A 16041-nucleotide genomic window follows, 5' to 3' on the forward strand; every position below is an offset into this window, starting at 1 on the left:
ATGGCCTGATCCAGCGGGGCTATTCTTAGGTTCTTATTTCCGACCTGCATTCTGAAGTTGTACAGTCCCACCGTGGGGGCTGTACCATGCTGTTCTCCAGAACACTGTGTAGACTGGAACTGGCCTTTTTGTTGCTTGGCCTCACAATGACATCCTTTCTCAGCAGGAAGAGGGAATCTCTTCCTCTCCTTCGCCCCTTCCATGTTTGAAAACACGGACCCTGCTTGTCTTCCTGTGTCGCAGCCATGCCTGAGTGGCTCTAACAAGCAGTGCCTTCTGCCTCCGCCACGATTAAACATGGCAACCATCTTTAATTCATGCCACACGGTCTGCGAGAATCAAAGGCCCCCGATTTGTGCGGCGGTGTGAGGCCAGCTTTTCGCCCTTTGAAAAACCTTAACACATCCAGCTGGTTGCCGCCTAGCTCATTTGCCAACACGACTCGGGGCTAAGGGGGGGGGGAAGAAAAGCCCGGACGACAGAGCAGATCTCATCGGAAGCTTGCAGCTCTCCGATTGATCTCCCAGCAGCTCCGTTAATTGGGCGCCGTCAGGAAAAATAATTGCAGCGAGTGCCTTGCCTGGCTGAGACCGTGGCTGGTGGTGTGCTGCTCACAGGTGCGCCAAAGATTACCTGGCTAATTAGGCTGTTAAAGAGCACACAGGCTGACACACTCGTTAGCAAAACTGGGTTCTCGATCGACGGTAGGAGAGAATGCAAAAACTTACTGTGGGGTTTCTTTCCTCCCAAAGGCCTCTCGTAGAGTTGGAATAATCTGGTGCCCCTGAACTGAGTGGGGGATTCCAGGTCTGCATTCTTCCTCATGGAGGGGAAAAAAAAAATCCACCCTTCACTGAGAAAGCTAGCACTTAAGCCCTTCTTCCTGACACCCTAGTTTTCTAGATGCAGGGGTATATGTGGGTACTGGTATGAAAGCACATTCAAATAGGCAAGGAAGTCCTTGTCTCTAGGAGCGATGCAGCCTATGAACAGACCCTGCCCCACTTATTCTTCCTGTGTCAAGAGACGGCCTTTTCTGAACAGCAAACAGGTTTTGCCTACAAAGGGGAAGGTGTTTGAAGCATTCATGGTCAGGAGTTACACCCCTTTCTTCAATACTGGGTCTCTTATGTCCTTAGCAGCAGTTGGTAGGAATGGAGCCTCCCCTACCAGAGGCTGTCTACCTCTGAGTTGCAGTTGCTGAGGGGAGGTGGGCTAGAAAACAGCTGTTGCTTTCGTACCCTGTGGACTGACCCACATGGAAAGGCTGGTGTGCTCGTGTTCATTTGAGCCCTTCAGTGTGCCTTCTTCTGTGTGTACAACCCTGTGATTGTAGCAAGAAGGTTTTCTTACCTTCTCCCAAGGGTGTAAGAAATGCCCTGCTGGATCAGGCCCTGGGGGGAACCTAACCCAGCATCCCATTTCCCCCAGTGGCCCCTGAGAAAGGCAGACTCCGGCCCTGCTGTTGTTACCGCTTGGGAAAGTCCCCCGATCCCCCCGTCCAGCCCCATTTGAAGGCCGTCGCAGCTGCTGGCCATGGCATTGATGGGGTGATAATTAATGCCTCTTGTGGGTTTCGTGGGACGGTCCTGGCACTTGGTCGGGGGGGGGGAGCATAAGGACACCTGCTGCCCATGGTGTCTCCGGGCCACACAGAGTATCACCAAGCATTTCTCTCTCCTTGTTTCTCCCCCTGTTCCTCCCATTCCTCTTTCTCGTCCCCCCCCCAACAGTTACTATGGCCTGACTGTCTGGTTTCCAGACATGATCAAGCACCTCCAGAACATTGAGTATGCGTCCCGCACCAAGGTCTTCAGCCACGAGATGGTGCGTCACATCACCTTCAACTTCACCCTGGAGAACCAGATCCACAGCCGTGGGGAATACTTCAACGACAAGTAGGTTGGCCGGGTGTGTCGGTTGCAATGGTTGGGTTGGTTGGTTGGTTGGCAACCTTCAGTCTCAAAAGACTATGGTATAATCCTACAGCACCCTGTATTCCTAGGCTGTCTCCCATCCAAGCACTAACCCGGCCTGACCCTGCTTAGCTTCCGAGATCATGGTAGAAGCCTACAGCACCCGGTATTCCCAGGCGGTCTCCCATCCAAGTACTGACCAGGCCTGACCCTGCTTAGCTTCAGAGATCAGACGAGATCGGGCATGTGCAGGGTAACAGTGAGCTGTTCTGCGGGCAAGAAGCTAGGGGGTGGCTTTCTGGGGGCAAATCACCCACTCTCTCCTGGCGCTTGGTCTCTGCTTTTCTCTCCTGCTAAGCAAGAAAGCAAGAGGCCTTTGACCATTGCAGTGATCTTTGACTATTGGTGACATGCAGGCTTGACTACTGCCGTGAGCTGTATGTGGGGCTGCCCTTGGAGATCTTGCGGGGCACTTGAGCTAGTTCACAATGCAACGGGCCACCGGCTGGTTTGGCTTCTGCTGGATGCGTCTTGCCCATTTTGAATTGGCTCCCGGAGTTGCCACCTGCAGTTGTAGAGGTTGGAGGTTAACCTAAAGAGCTCTGTAAGGCTTGGGGCTCTCAAGGGTATCTCAAGGACCAGCACGTCTGGTACCCAAAGATGATTAGGGGAAGCCCTTCTCCAGCTTCTCTCACCTGCTGAGGAAGGTGGCAACCTGTGTGGTGACTCCCCCGTCTGTGGAATAGCCCCCTCCCCCCAAGTCTGTACGCTCCCCACACTCACTCTTGTGAATTTCTGAGTTGCCCAGGGATTGTGATTTGCTGTTTGGTTGGTCTTGTCCATTGGCATTTGTGTCTCTGTTTTGTGAGCCGTGATGCTTAAGGAGACCTGGCGCCTGGGGCTTCAGTCTTCTCCTTGCGCTGACTCTGCCTCTTGGCTCCCGGCAGGTTCATCGGCCTCAAGATGAAGTCTGTCTCCTTCATCGACTCCCTCTTTGAGGAGTGCTACTTTGAGGACATCACTTCTAGCAATACTTTTTTTAAAAATTGCACTTTCATCTCCACTGTCTTCTACAACACAGGTAAAGGCCAAGGCCTCTAGGCACCCCCTATCTCCCTCCGTCAGTGCTGGATGGCTGGGATTCCCTCCTTGCTTGGAAGCCACCCAGATACCCTGCTATGGAGTGGTTTGGGACAAGCAGCTGATCAGAACCAGGGGACATTCACTAAAATAGAGCGTTGGGAGAGTTAGAACAGACAAAAGAAAATATTTCTTTACTCAGCGTGTGGTTGGTCTGTGGAACTCCTTGCCTCAGGATGTGGTGATGGCATCTGGCCTGGACGCATTTAAAAGGGAATTGGACAAGTTTCTGGAGGAAAAATCCATTACGGGTTACAAGCCATGTTGTGTATGCGCAACCTCCTGATTTTAGAAATGGGCTATGTCAGAATGCCAGATGCAAGGGAGGGCACCAGGATGAGGTCTCTTGTTATCTGGTGTGCTCCCTGGGGCCTTTGGTGGGCCGCTGTGAGATACAGGAAGCTGGACTAGATGGGCCTGTGGCCTGATCCAGTGGGGCTGTTCTTATGTTCTTAACTACAATTCCCAGGAAGCCTTGCAGGTTTCTTGTTATCTGGTGTGCTCCCTGGGGCATTTGGTGGGCCGCTGTGAGATACAGGAAACTGGACTAGATGGGCCTGTGGCCTGATCCAGTGGGGCTGTTCTTATGTTCTTAACTACAATTCCCAGGAAGCCTTGCAGGTCTCTTGTTATCTGGTGTGCTCCCTGGGGCATTGGGTGGGCCACTGTGAGATACAGGAAGCTGGACTAGATGGGCCTAGGGCCTGATCCAGTGGGGCTGTTCTTATGTTCTTAACTACAATTCCCAGGAAGCCTTGCAGGTCTCTTGTTATCTGGTGTGCTCCCTGGGGCATTTGGTGGGCCGCTGTGAGATACAGGAAGCTGGACTAGATGGGCCTTTGGCCTGATCCAGTGGGGCTGTTCTTATGTTCTTAACTACAATTCCCAGGAAGCCTTGCAGGTCTCTTGTTGTCTGGTGCGCTCCCTGGGGCATTTGGTGGGCCGCTGTGAGATACCGGAAGCTGGACTAGATGGGCCTATGGCCTGATCCAGTGGGGCTGTTCTTATGTTCTTAACTACAATTCCCAGGAAGCCTTGCAGGTCTCTTGTTATCTGGTGTGCTCCCTGGGGCATTTGGTGGGCCGCTGTGAGATACAGGAAGCTGGACTAGATCGGCCTAGGGCCTGATCCAGTGGGGCTGTTCTTATGTTCTTAACTACAATTCCCAGGAAGCCTTGCAGGTCTCTTGTGATCTGGTGTGCTCCCTGGGGCATTTGGTGGGCCACTGTGAGATTCAGGAAGCTGGACTAGATGGGCCTGTGGCCTGATCCAGTGGGGCTGTTCTTATGTTCTTAACTACAATTCCCAGGAAGCCTTGCAGGTCTCTTGTTATCTGGTGTGCTCCCTGGGGCATTTGGTGGGCCGCTGTGAGATACAGGAAGCTGGACTAGATGGGCCTATGGCCTGATCCAGTGGGGCTGTTCTTATGTTCTTAACTACAATTCCCAGGAAGCCTTGCAGGTCTCTTGTTATCTGGTGTGCTCCCTGGGGCATTTGGTGGGCCGCTGTGAGATACAGGAAGCTGGACTAGATGGGCCTATGGCCTGCTCCAGTGGGGCTGTTCTTATGTTCTTAACTACAATTCCCAGGAAGCCTTGCAGGTCTCTTGTGATCTGGTGTGCTCCCTGGGGCATTTGGTGGGCCACTGTGAGATTCAGGAAGCTGGACTAGATGGGCCTGTGGCCTGATCCAGTGGGGCTGTTCTTATGTTCTTAACTACAATTCCCAGGAAGCCTTGCAGGTCTCTTGTTATCTGGTGTGCTCCCTGGGGCATTTGGTGGGCCGCTGTGAGATACAGGAAGCTGGACTAGATGGGCCTAGGGCCTGATCCAGTGGGGCTGTTCTTATGTTCTTAACTACAATTCCCAGGAAGCCTTGCAGGTCTCTTGTTATCTGGTGTGCTCCCTGGGGCATTTGGTGGGCCGCTGTGAGATTCAGGAAGCTGGACTAGATGGGCCTGTGGCCTGATCCAGTGGGGCTGTTCTTATGTTCTTAACTACAATTCCCAGGAAGCCTTGCAGGTCTCTTGTTATCTGGTGTGCTCCCTGGGGCATTTGGTGGGCCGCTGTGAGATACAGGAAGCTGGACTAGATGGGCCTATGGCCTGATCCAGTGGGGCTGTTCTTATGTTCTTAACTACAATTCCCAGGAAGCCTTGCAGGTCTCTTGTGATCTGGTGTGCTCCCTGGGGCATTTGGTGGGCCGCTGTGAGATACAGGAAGCTGGACTAGATGGGCCTATGGCCTGAGCCAGTGGGGCTGTTCTTATGTTCTTAACTACAATTCCCAGGAGGCCTTGCAGGTCTCTTGTTCTCTGGTGTGGTCCCTGGGGCATTTGGTGGGCCGCTGTGAGATACAGGAAGCTGGACTAGATGGGCCTATGGCCTGATCCAGTGGGGCTGTTCTTATGTTCTTAGGGCACAGCTTTGCTCCAGCAGAGCAGGCTGGTTCATTTCGGGGGGGGGGGGTCCCCTTTAGCAGCATGAAGGCCTGGCTGGGTGTACCATAAACAACCTCTGTGGTGCGTCTAGGGAGCTCAGAGCACTCACTACACACACATCTTTGGGAGGCCCAATTTAAACTGGCACTGATAATGGAATCCATGGGGGCACTGTGCACACCTAGATTCTGGCGGAAGCCCTGTTGCCCTGCCAAGGGCATGCCAGGGGTTCACCCAGCCCGGACCTCTTGCTGGAGCTTGCAGTGCAGAGAGGGGCATCTCTGTGATCACCTACCCCACAAGCTGCTCTAGCGGAGGTCCTGCTCTGTTTCTCTTGGCCCATGGGGGGAAACATTTAGATTCTGGGATGGTGGGAGCGCCGCCATAGCCCCAAAGGCGAAAGACAGGCAGGGGTGCCTGTGTCCAGACAATGCCATTGCCGCTCATTGAATTTGATAACAGTGGAAGGGAAGGGGGTAGTAGAGTGGCAGGCTAGAGTGTCCAAGACTTCCTCTCTACCTCTACAGATCCATAGAGGGGGAGGAGAAGACTTGAGTTGCCACTGGTTAAGGAAGGCTAGCATTTGAGTGCTGTGATTTTTCAGGTGGGATCTAAATAACTCAGACAGATTTAGGCGTGCTGCCCGAGGCCTTGGGCCGGCCCGATCCTGACCTTGTGGCCTTTCCCCCCCATCACAGACCTCTTTGAGTACAAGTTCATCAACAGCCGGATCATCAACAGCACCTTCCTGCACAACAAAGAGGGCTGCCAGCTGGACTTCAGCGACGACAACAATGCCTACATGATCTACTTCGTCAGCTTCCTGGGTACCTTGGCGGTGTTGCCCGGAAACATCGTCTCCGCGCTCTTGATGGACAAGATTGGGCGCCTCCGAATGCTGGGTGAGGAGAAGGCAGGGCTTCTGCCATCCCCGTGGCCAGATTGCTGACCTGCCCTCCCTCCAAGGACATCAGCAGCAGTCTTGTCCCTTCTGGTCTCTTCACAACATCCCTGCGAGGTGGGAGGGAGGGAAACATGCTCCGAACACGAGGTCTGGAGACTTGCTCAGTCGGGCTAGGCCTGTCCTCGGACCGATGCCCCCACTTGACCCCTCCACCCCTCCTCTTGTCCCTGCAGCCGGCTCGAGCGTGATGTCCTGCGTGAGCTGCTTCTTCCTGTCCTTTGGCAACAGCGAGTCCGCCATGATCGCCCTCCTCTGCCTGTTTGGGGGCGTCAGCATAGCCTCCTGGAACGCCCTGGACGTCCTCACCGTGGAGCTCTACCCCTCGGACAAGAGGTACATGTCCTCCCCCACCATTGCCTGCCCTCCAAGGCCTGGGCACCTCGGTCCGTGCTTCCAAGCTGTTTGGTGCCTCTGCCAGGGGCTTACCAGCCTGGGGGCCTCTATCCAAAGCACTCTGAGCAGGTTCTTCCGGGATGGGACGCCATGACCAGTCCTAGTGGAGGAAGGAGAGGTGCTGGAATCTGGAAGCTCTGCCGTCCCTTCCTGTCTTGGTTGGCAACCTTCAGTCTCGAAAGACTATGGTATAAGCCTACAGCACCCAGTACTCCCAGGCGGTCTCCCATCCAAGTATTAACCAGGCCTGACCTTGCTTAGCTTCTGAGATCATGGTAGAAGCCTACAGCACCCGGTATTCCCAGGCGGTCTCCCATCCAAGTACTAACCAGGCCCGACCCTGCTTAGCTTCCGAGATCATGGTAGAAGCCTACAGCACCCGGTATTCCCAGGCGGTCTCCCATCCAAGTACTAACCAGGCCTGACCCTGCTTAGCTTCTGTGATCATGGTAGAAGCCTACAGCGCCCGGTATTCCCAGGCGGTCTCCCATCTAAGTACTAACCAGGCCTGACCCTGCTTAGCTTCCGAGACCTTGGCAGAAGCCTACAGCACCCGGTATTCCCAGGCGGTCTCCCATCCAAGTACTGACCAGGCCTGACCCTGCTTAGCTTCCGAGATCAGACAAGATTGGGCATGTGCAGGGTAACAGTTGCTGTAGGATCTTGGTCCTCCATGTACCCCGTGTCACTGCCCCTTGTCACATACCCACATTCTGTCACCCCCCCTGGCCCCCCTGTTCTGTCACCTTATAGCCCCCTTTCCCAGCTTTAAGGTCTCTCCATTGGCATCGGAATCAACCTATTAAGGGCCAGTGTGACTCATTCCGCTGGGTCCCCAGAACCCTTCCAGAGAGCTGCACGCAACCTATTCCGTGCGCTGATGATCCCTCCCTCCGAAACACATCCTGGGGCTTGGGGGGCTTCCTTTTTGCTCTATTTCCTGACCCAATGCCTCCCCCTCCCTCCCTCCTATGAGTGCCAGGACACTCCATGAAGCAAACCACTGTGTTGTCCCCCCCCACTTTGAGTTAGTACAGACCAAAAACCTGTATACTGCTTCTGTTGGGGACAAAAATCCAAGAGGGTCCTGAAGCCCCAATAGCTGTGTGTTTCTCCAAACACCCCCATTTGCCACCATGAGGTCTAGAAACATGAATGCCTTTCTGTACCCATAAAGAGAGCCCCTGATTCTTGGGGGTGGGGGCTGGTTTCCCTCAGGGAGGAGGGTTGCCTATCCACAGGGGGTGGGGGGCTGCCTCTGCCCAGGTGTCTCCCTTCAAGCCACACTCCCCGTTGCAGAGGCTGCTGGAATATTCCAGCATGCAGGAGGACAGGATTGGCCTTGCCCAGCTGCAGGTTCGTGGGGGGTTACCTGCCAGTAACTGCATTCCCCCCTCCCCCCCACGACTCCTGGTCTTGTGACTCTGCAGTTGCAGACATGTCCTCTGGGGAGACCTTGTGCTGGCCGGGGGGAGGGGGGAGGAGGAGGCCTAGCAGCTCCTGAAATGAGGCCAAAGCCGTCGCTGGCGCAGCTGCCAGTCACAGGGTGGCAGAGGGACCTTGTTGCAGCAGGGAAGGGGACACTGCAGGGGAAAGAGGGGGCTGGTTGAATAGTTTCTGGGGAACGCAGAGATGGGAAGTGGCCTTGCGCTCTCTCTCCCCCTAAGGGAGGCTTCAGCCCAGCTCCACATCCAGAGCAGGTTGTCCTCAGACTCTATGCCCTGCAGAAAAGGACCAAGATCCTCTGACCGAACAGTGCCTGCCATGTACCAGCCAAGCACTTAGTCAGCGATCATCCTGGACTGGTGGGCCGTCTCCTCTGCCTCCTGGGAGGATGTTCAGTTGGGCCCCTGCGATTAAAAATGGAGGGCTCAGCCTGTGGGAATTGAAGGTGTTCAGCCAGTGGCATAGCTAGAGGGGGGTGCAAGACACTAAGTTTTGCAGGGTTCAAGGGTTTTGCCCCAAAAGTGAGTAAGGAGGAGACTTATTCAGGGGGTGGGAGGTTTGCATGGCCCAGTGGAGCTTAGCAGAGCAGCGCGGCACTTGCCTGGCGCACGTGGTCTTAGCAGGCCAGCTTCACCTGCCCAGGAATCTGGCAGCTGCAGGGCCTCAGAGGAGCGTGCGCCCTTTCCAGGCCGTCCAGAGCTGCGCATGGCACACGCCCCACCTCCGAGGGCGGCCGCAGTCCGGAGGAGGCTCTGATGACTCTTCCCCCCCCCCAACTCCTTTCCCCCTGCAGGACGACCGCCTTCGGGTTCCTCAACGCCCTCTGCAAGCTGGCCGCCGTCTTGGGGATCAGCATCTTCACGTCCTTCGTCGGGATCACCAAAGCTGTCCCCATCCTGTTGGCCTCGGCGGCCCTGGCCCTGGGCAGCTCGCTGGCCCTGAAGCTGCCGGAGACGCGGGGGCAGGTGTTGCAGTGAGCGCAGGGGGGCGCCGGCCTCCCCCACCCGGCCCCGGCCTCCCGGGGAGGGGGGGGGAGTAGAGTCATGAGCGCCGCCGTGTGACTGTCCCGTTGCATCATCTCCACGGTCAGAGTCCATCTTCTGTTGCGTTTTCCCTCCTCCCCCCAACCGCCCACCACGGTTTCGGTGTACGTGTGAACCCAGCCCCGGGTGGAGAGGCAAGAGGAGGCGGGCGACTTCCTCGGTGCTGGAGGGCTGGAGGTCAGGCAGCGGGCCCCCTCCCAAACCCCCATGGTCGTTCAGGGTGTGGCCCTCCCATGCGCCAGTCCACGCGTCCAGCCATCCGGTTGAGGTGGTGTGCGTTACACCAACGTGTAAACTCGTAAGCAGCTCTCGCGGCTCTTGGATGTGACCATGTGCTCCAGACAAACCCTCAATTATTAATTTTTTTTTTTTAAGGTCCCCGGAAGGCACGCTTTGTGTCTGTGCGACTGTGTGCGCGCGCGTGTGTACAGATCAATGCAAACTCTCCACTGGTTTCTCAAGCCATCCCACTTGTACGTGTACAAAAAACGCGTCCCGCCCCTCCCCCCCTCATCGTAGCGTCCATTTTGGGTGTCCAACTAGCATCAATGCCGGTATCCCTTTGTTCAGCTTGCCGTTTTCAGTACTCCCAAGTGAGATTCTTTTCTCAGCACCGGGCTGGATGCCAGACAAGGGGCAGGTGGGGCAGGGGGCAACAGCCTGAAACTGTCACGGCGATGCAAGCAGGCTCTCCGTCCTGCGAGCGCAAATGCCCGCATCCCGTCCGTTTTGGTTTTACCTCCATGTAGGTTGCAGGTGGTGGCTCTTGCTGTTTTGGGGGTTGGGGGTTGGCATTTTGGAGGCAGGAAGTTCCGGTCCAAAGCCTTGCAGGACTTTGGAGAATCCGTTCCCCAGTTCTAAACCTCAGTGACCTCAACTAGTAGTAAGTACAACAAGTGTTAATATGTGAGCGGGCAATTCTGCCTCTTGAATTGGATGCCCTCCCAGCTCTTGGGATTCGGCTGTCCCAGGCTTTGGCTGTGCTGAAATAACACGTCCGATTCCCCCCAAGCCTGGTGGCCCTTCTTCTTTACCCCACAGTGACCCTCCTTCCCACAGTCTGTTTGGGCAGGCTGGGGGGGGACGACAACCACGGGGTCAGCGCCGGCAAAGGCATCCATGCACCACTAAATGCACAATTCTCTACACAGCACAACACCTTTGCAACCGCAAATGCCTCTTGCGCCATGGGACGTGGGAGACTGTGGCCTTGTAGTCATGCATGTCGAGCAGGAAGCCAGAGGCACGTAACGTTGAACAAAGGGCATGTTTTTTCTCCCTGTCTTGTAATAGTAGAAGCTGGGATGGATTGAACGAAGCATAATTAGCCTGTGGGACTCATTGCCACATGGTCCGGCTGATGGAAAAAGGGAATACTGTATGTTCGTGCAAGACAGATCTCTCCCCGGCTAGTAGCCGTGATAGCTAAATGGAAACTCTGTGTTCAGCTGCAGTCTACCAGTGAATGCCCAATCCCCGAGGAGGGCTGCTTCCTTGCTTGTGTGGGGTTTTGTGCCGCCGCTGAGAAGCGCTCTGTGGTTTGGGTGGCCTGTCCTCGCCCTTTGTCCTGCAGCGCGGGGCCTCATTGGAAGCCTGGGGAACTCCCATCCGCGCAATGGCTTTTTAAATCTCTCTCTTTCAAGCACAAGGAGGCAATTCACACTCAGAGGAAAAATGCAGTTTAATCTGTTGGACCAAACCCGGTTAAGGTAGGCCTTGTTGCAATGTGGTTTATCAAACCGGGCTCCCCAAGAGAGTGGTTCCAAGTGCTGCCTGCTAGTTGGCCTCCACTTCTTGGTTGCAATGGGGAGATTTTATGCTATGGAACTCACTGCCACAAGATGTCCTGGTTGGCCACTAGTCTAGATGACCTTAGGGTTATTTCTCCCAAACCCCCAAGTGCTTGGCCAAACTTCCCCATCTGGAACGAAGCCCTGTTGATGCCAACTTTTGGAAAGGAAATTGCTTCACGTCCACCTGAGCGTTATCAAAGTATTCTGCGCCAATCTAAAGCAACCCCCCCCCCCGGTTCCTTGTTTCTCCCCTCACCCCCAAGCCCCAAGTTCGTGTCTCTCTCTTGACTTGAGTCTCTCTCCATCCTTTGCGGTGTGTAGCTGGTCTTTTAATCAGAAGCCAACGTACAAAAAAAAAACCATTCGTAGTACTGTCAAGTATGCAATGACAACCTTGTGCTGTGGTGTAGTTTTTAGATGTTTGTAAAGAACAAATGGGAAGAAAAAAAAAAGCAACAAAAACCCACAAAAAAAACCCCCCCACAAATCATAGCCTTCAGTTGTGGTCTTCGGTTTTGTTTCATTTTGTATAAAACAGGGGGAAGGGGGAACGTTAAAAGGCTGGGAATGCGGACCAGACGTGATAGTTTATTACGTCAGGTTGCAAAAAGGGGGGGGGGGATCCTCAAATAAGGTGCTGTGAATAATAAATAATAATAATAATTTTAAATTTTAAAAGGAGAGGTTGTTTTTTGCAGTTTGTTCCGCAGGAAAAAGGAAAATTGTGTGTATGTGTGTCTCTCTCTGCACATTTTCCCCGGCATTATGAACTCATAGTCAACAAAAATCAGTGTAAAAACAGGAAAAATAAAATAAAATGACTGGGAACAAAAACAAAATATTGTACAAGCTTGAATTTTGTAGGTTGGTTTTTCAGATGTTCCCTGGGAACATTTAGCCATGAATTCACCTTATATGACAAAAGGGATGTATATATGACGACAGGGATGTATTGTGGGCAAATCTCACCAGCCTGCCCAAACTCTGCCATTTTTTTAGATGTATAAGTAGAGCCCTGTTGAGTTCTGAAGTTTGCTTTTAAGGCCCTCGCTCGTGGTTATGAACTCACCCCAGTGTGGCAGGAAGATGGGAGTCTTCTCTGCTGACCTCCACACCCATCCACCACCCATCTGAAAAAATTTGACAAAGCAAGAAAAAAAAAAACTTGAGATAAATGCAGAAGGGGCTGTCTCTGAATCCTGCAGAACTCTGGGCTTCCCCTGGATGCAGTGAGGCCCAAGATCTCCCCCCCCCCAACCTTGGGTTGAGCCAGACCTTGCTCTCCCCCCACTTTCTGGCTTGGAAATGGAAGGCAGGGTGGAATTGGAAGAAAGGAACTGTCTCTCTGCTCCACTAGCTGACTCATCTTCTAGTCCAGGGGGTAGGACAAGTGGATGGAGGTAGGTAGGAGGTGGTAAGCACTGCCAAACTACTGCCTTAGGCAATCGCCTCAGTTGACCTCATGGATGGGCCACCCTATCAAGCTTCCCCCCCACCAAGCCCCTCAACTCAGTTGCCGTGATGATACAAAATATCTGTGGACCTTGTGGGACAGGGTGCAGAGTCTATTTCCCGAGTGCATGAGGGGCAACAGCTGAGCTGTGTGTTACGCCTGTCCCAAGAGCCGGGGGGGGAGGGTGTCCGTGTGAACGAAGGGCTCCAGTCGTGAAAGAGGGCACGTGCAAGGATGGCTGCAGGTCTCAGAACAGGTTCTCCTGGATGGCTTGAGCCAAGCCAGCTGGAGGGGCCGGTGGGCGGGTGAGGATCTCGGTGGTCTTCCTTGCTCTCCTTTTCAAAAAGAAAAAGCTTGTGTGCCTTCAGCAGCGGTGCAAGGCCAAACTTCAACAGGTGCAGCCTTTTCAGTGCCCAGAAGTTTTCTACAACCTAGACAGAGCATGGTCCCTACTCTCTCTCTCTCTCTCTCCCCCCCCCCCAGTAAGAGGAGCTGACTTGCAAGGGTCAATCCCAGCCTTGGCTCTGACACCACCTGAGTTTTGCTCTGAGCAGGAGGCGAGTTCAAACGAGACTCCCCACCACCAGATTGGCCCGTGGGCAGAGTTAAGGACGTGGGGGGAAACAAACAGCGCAGGACCACTCCCCCAGAATCGAACCGCGTGCCTTTTAATGCCAGAGACTGGATTCATTCCAACAAGACAGACAACCGTAGTCCTCAAGAAATTTCTCCCCTACAGTGGAACCGAGCAAACCAGCAAAGGAAACTGAAGGCACATGGGAAGTCCCCCCCCCGGCTGAGGGGCTTTGGAGAAGGGCTGGGCAGAGGCTGCCCCATGAAGGCTCCTGAGAACTTCCCACTTGCCCCCTTTTGGCAAGGCTCACATGAGTCCCTCCTTCCCTGCCTTGTGGGGGTCGTGTTTGGATCCCCCCAGGCACTTGGGGCTCTCGACCACATGGGGATTCTTCTCCCACTGCTGCGGGGTCTTGGCCTGGATGGAGAGTGCGTGGACGGGCCCGGCCAGCTCCTCCTGCAGGATGTCGTTCACCAGCCGGTGACGGTGAATGAGAGGCATGCCCTCGAAGCGCCGGCTGGCCACCACCACCCGGAAGTGGGTCTCGGAACCCTGGGGGACGGCGTGCATGTGGCTGTCGTTGATGATCTCCAGGTGCAACGGCTCCAGCGCGTCCTGCAGCTTGGTCCGGATGGACGACTCCACCGGCTTCTCCATGGCGTGGCTGCCCAGCACCGAGTAGGCTGCGGTCAGGGAAGGCCAATGGAGTGTACGACGGAGCCACCGCAAGCCGGAGGGCAGCATCGGAGAGGTGGCGACCTGGGCTGCAAGGCAGAGAAAACACATCACTCGTTTCACGCGAGTTGACTCAGGGGCTCACTTTACCTGCACGACAATGATTAAAGGTAGGCAGCAGGGTGGCCGATAGAACTCCCTGCCACAAGATGACACTGGCCTGAAAAGGGGGCCAGGCAAATTCATGGCAGGGGAAGGGGGCCATCCTGAAAGCCCCTATATAAAACATATTGTGCTTCTCAGGATAAAAGACACCCTGTCCCCCTCCCCACCTGGTAACAGCTAGTATGCAAGTTCGCAGGGCAGGGCAGGGCAGGGCAGGGTAGGGTAGGGGGGCGTGCCCATGGCAAGGGCACCTCCCTGTTTAGAAATCAAAGCCTGGGATTTCATCAGGAAGGGGGTGTTGCAAAATCTCACATGCATTAATACTAAGGGCTGGGGGGGATAATTGGGGGGGTTGCAAGCACTGCAAGCTGGAGAGGCTTGTTGCAAAAGCATTGCTGCCTGGGGAGGTGGGGGGAGAGGTGTCTTCATTTAAGCAAAGGAGGGGGGGTGCTCAGCCCTGCTGCAGCATGCATTGCAAAGGGAAAAGGTGCCCCCAGCCCCAGCATGCATGCACTCCAAGCCCCCCACCTGTCCTTGCAAGCAGAGCCCCCCAAAAGGTGAATCTCTCCTGCTGGGCTGACCTTGTTGTCGGCAATCCTGATCCTCAGGGTGAATTCTGGGAAATGTAGTCCTCCTCCCAGAGGCACTACATCTCCCAGGAATCCTTGCGTTGGCCACGCCCCCCGCTCACCCTGGGACTTGGAGTCCTTGAGCTCCAGGCTGCGAATGGATGGATTTGAGGCTGCGGTTCGCCTTCTGCCCTCTGGGTGGCAGCAGAGCTGCGCCTCATTTGGCTCCTGGATCAGGAATGGTACCCATCTGGGAACCCCCATGTGCGTGTTGATCATGGGATTGCTTTGCATCTTCTCCTGGTCTGGGGCGAAGCTGGTGGCCAGTGCAGGGTTTAATTGGTCTGTGGAACTCCTTGCCACAGGATGCGATGATGGCATCTGGCCTGGGTGCCTTTAAAAGGGGATTGATGGAGGAAAAGTCCAGCACAGGCTACAAGCCATGACAGGTGTGTGCAATCTCAAGTGGGTTGCTGAGTTGGGGGGGGAACAATACTTCACCCCCCCCCAAAGGCCGCATGGCTCCGTCCCTCCCTCTTGCACTCCAGGAATTGTGGCCCTTTGGCTTTGATTGTTCCTTAAGTGGATTTTGGAGCTCGCGGACCTGCAGCTGCCTCCGCATGTGTCCACACGGTGGTGTCCTGGCCTGCTCTGCGCCTGGTGTCCGCACTTCCCAGCATCACTTCGCACGTGGACCACCAGGCACCAGTTTGAAACTGGTGAATGTCCCAAAATACCTATCGGTGACAATATTGTAAAAGTTGATGGAATAAAACCAGAAGGACGGAATCCATTGGTGGGTTTGCCTGGGCAGCATTGTTCAGGTTTAAGGCACGGCGGATAGCAAACCACTTATAGTTGCAATATGGCATGTTCCTAGGGGCAGAGACTTCTCTGTCTGCTAATGGTACTGCGTGCAACCTCCATATGCGTCTGGGTGGGCCCCCAAAAGCTGAAACCGCAGTAAATGGGCTATGTCAGAATGCCAGATGCAAGGGAGGGCACCAGAATGAGGTCTCTTGTTATCTGGTGTGCTCCCTGGGGCATTTGGTGGGCCGCTGTGAGATACAGGAAGCTGGATTAGATGGGCCTATGGCCTGATCCAGTATTGGTAACCTTCAGTCTCGAAAGACTATGGTATCGCGCTCTGAAAGGTGGTTCTGGCACAGCGTCTAGTGTGGCTGAAAAGTGGGGCTGATCCAGTGGGGCTGTTCTTATGTTCTTAACTACAATTCCCAGGAGGCCTTGCAGGTCTTCTTGTTGTCTGGTGTGCTCCCTGGGCATTTGGTGGGCCGCTGTGAGATACAGGAAGCTGGACTAGATGGGCCTATGGCCTGCTCCAGTGGGGCTGTTCTTATGTTCTTAACTACAATTCCCAGGAAGCCTTGCAGGTCTCTTGTTATCTGGCGTGCTCCCTGGGGCATTTGGTGGGCCGCTGTGAGATACAGGAAGCTGGACTGGATGGGCCTAT

General features: G+C 54.7%; 2 protein-coding genes and 2 pseudogenes across 3 annotated transcripts in view; 1 reads left to right on the forward strand and 3 right to left on the reverse strand.

Moving 5' to 3' along the window:
- SV2A (synaptic vesicle glycoprotein 2A) overlaps positions 1-9381 on the forward strand; it is a 21889-nt gene extending 12508 nt beyond the window's left edge. Inside the window, 5 exon segments of the mRNA XM_066611000.1 lie at positions 1734-1898; positions 2864-2997; positions 6194-6397; positions 6633-6792; positions 9092-9381. Coding sequence (XP_066467097.1) covers positions 1734-1898; positions 2864-2997; positions 6194-6397; positions 6633-6792; positions 9092-9275 — 847 coding nt within the window. The 3' untranslated portion in view covers positions 9276-9381.
- On the reverse strand, positions 2068-2181 carry LOC136635934 (5S ribosomal RNA; annotated as a pseudogene).
- LOC136635932 (5S ribosomal RNA) lies at positions 7394-7513 on the reverse strand (annotated as a pseudogene).
- Positions 9382-13234: 3853 nt separating the features above from the next.
- BOLA1 (bolA family member 1) lies at positions 13235-14649 on the reverse strand. Of its 2 annotated transcripts, none has more exons than XM_066611002.1 (2): positions 14583-14649; positions 13235-13925 (listed from the first exon to the last, which is right to left on the reverse strand). In XM_066611002.1, exon 2 carries the CDS (start codon positions 13903-13905, stop codon positions 13468-13470), a length of 438 nt encoding a protein of 145 aa, XP_066467099.1. In that variant the 5' UTR covers positions 13906-13925; positions 14583-14649; the 3' UTR covers positions 13235-13467. The 2 variants fall into 2 exon arrangements, with proteins under 2 accessions (XP_066467099.1, XP_066467098.1); XM_066611001.1 differs by having other exon boundaries at positions 14530-14620.
- Positions 14650-16041: the final 1392 nt, after the last annotated feature.

This window comes from Tiliqua scincoides, unplaced genomic scaffold (assembly GCF_035046505.1).
Source record: "Tiliqua scincoides isolate rTilSci1 unplaced genomic scaffold, rTilSci1.hap2 HAP2_SCAFFOLD_147, whole genome shotgun sequence".
NCBI classification, from domain to species: domain Eukaryota; kingdom Metazoa; phylum Chordata; class Lepidosauria; order Squamata; family Scincidae; genus Tiliqua; species Tiliqua scincoides.

Bases quoted from the DNA above. Each gene is read 5' to 3' on its own strand.
- BOLA1 (XM_066611002.1), bottom strand. From the start codon at position 13,905: ATGCTGCCCTCCGGCTTGCGGTGGCTCCGTCGTACACTCCATTGGCCT.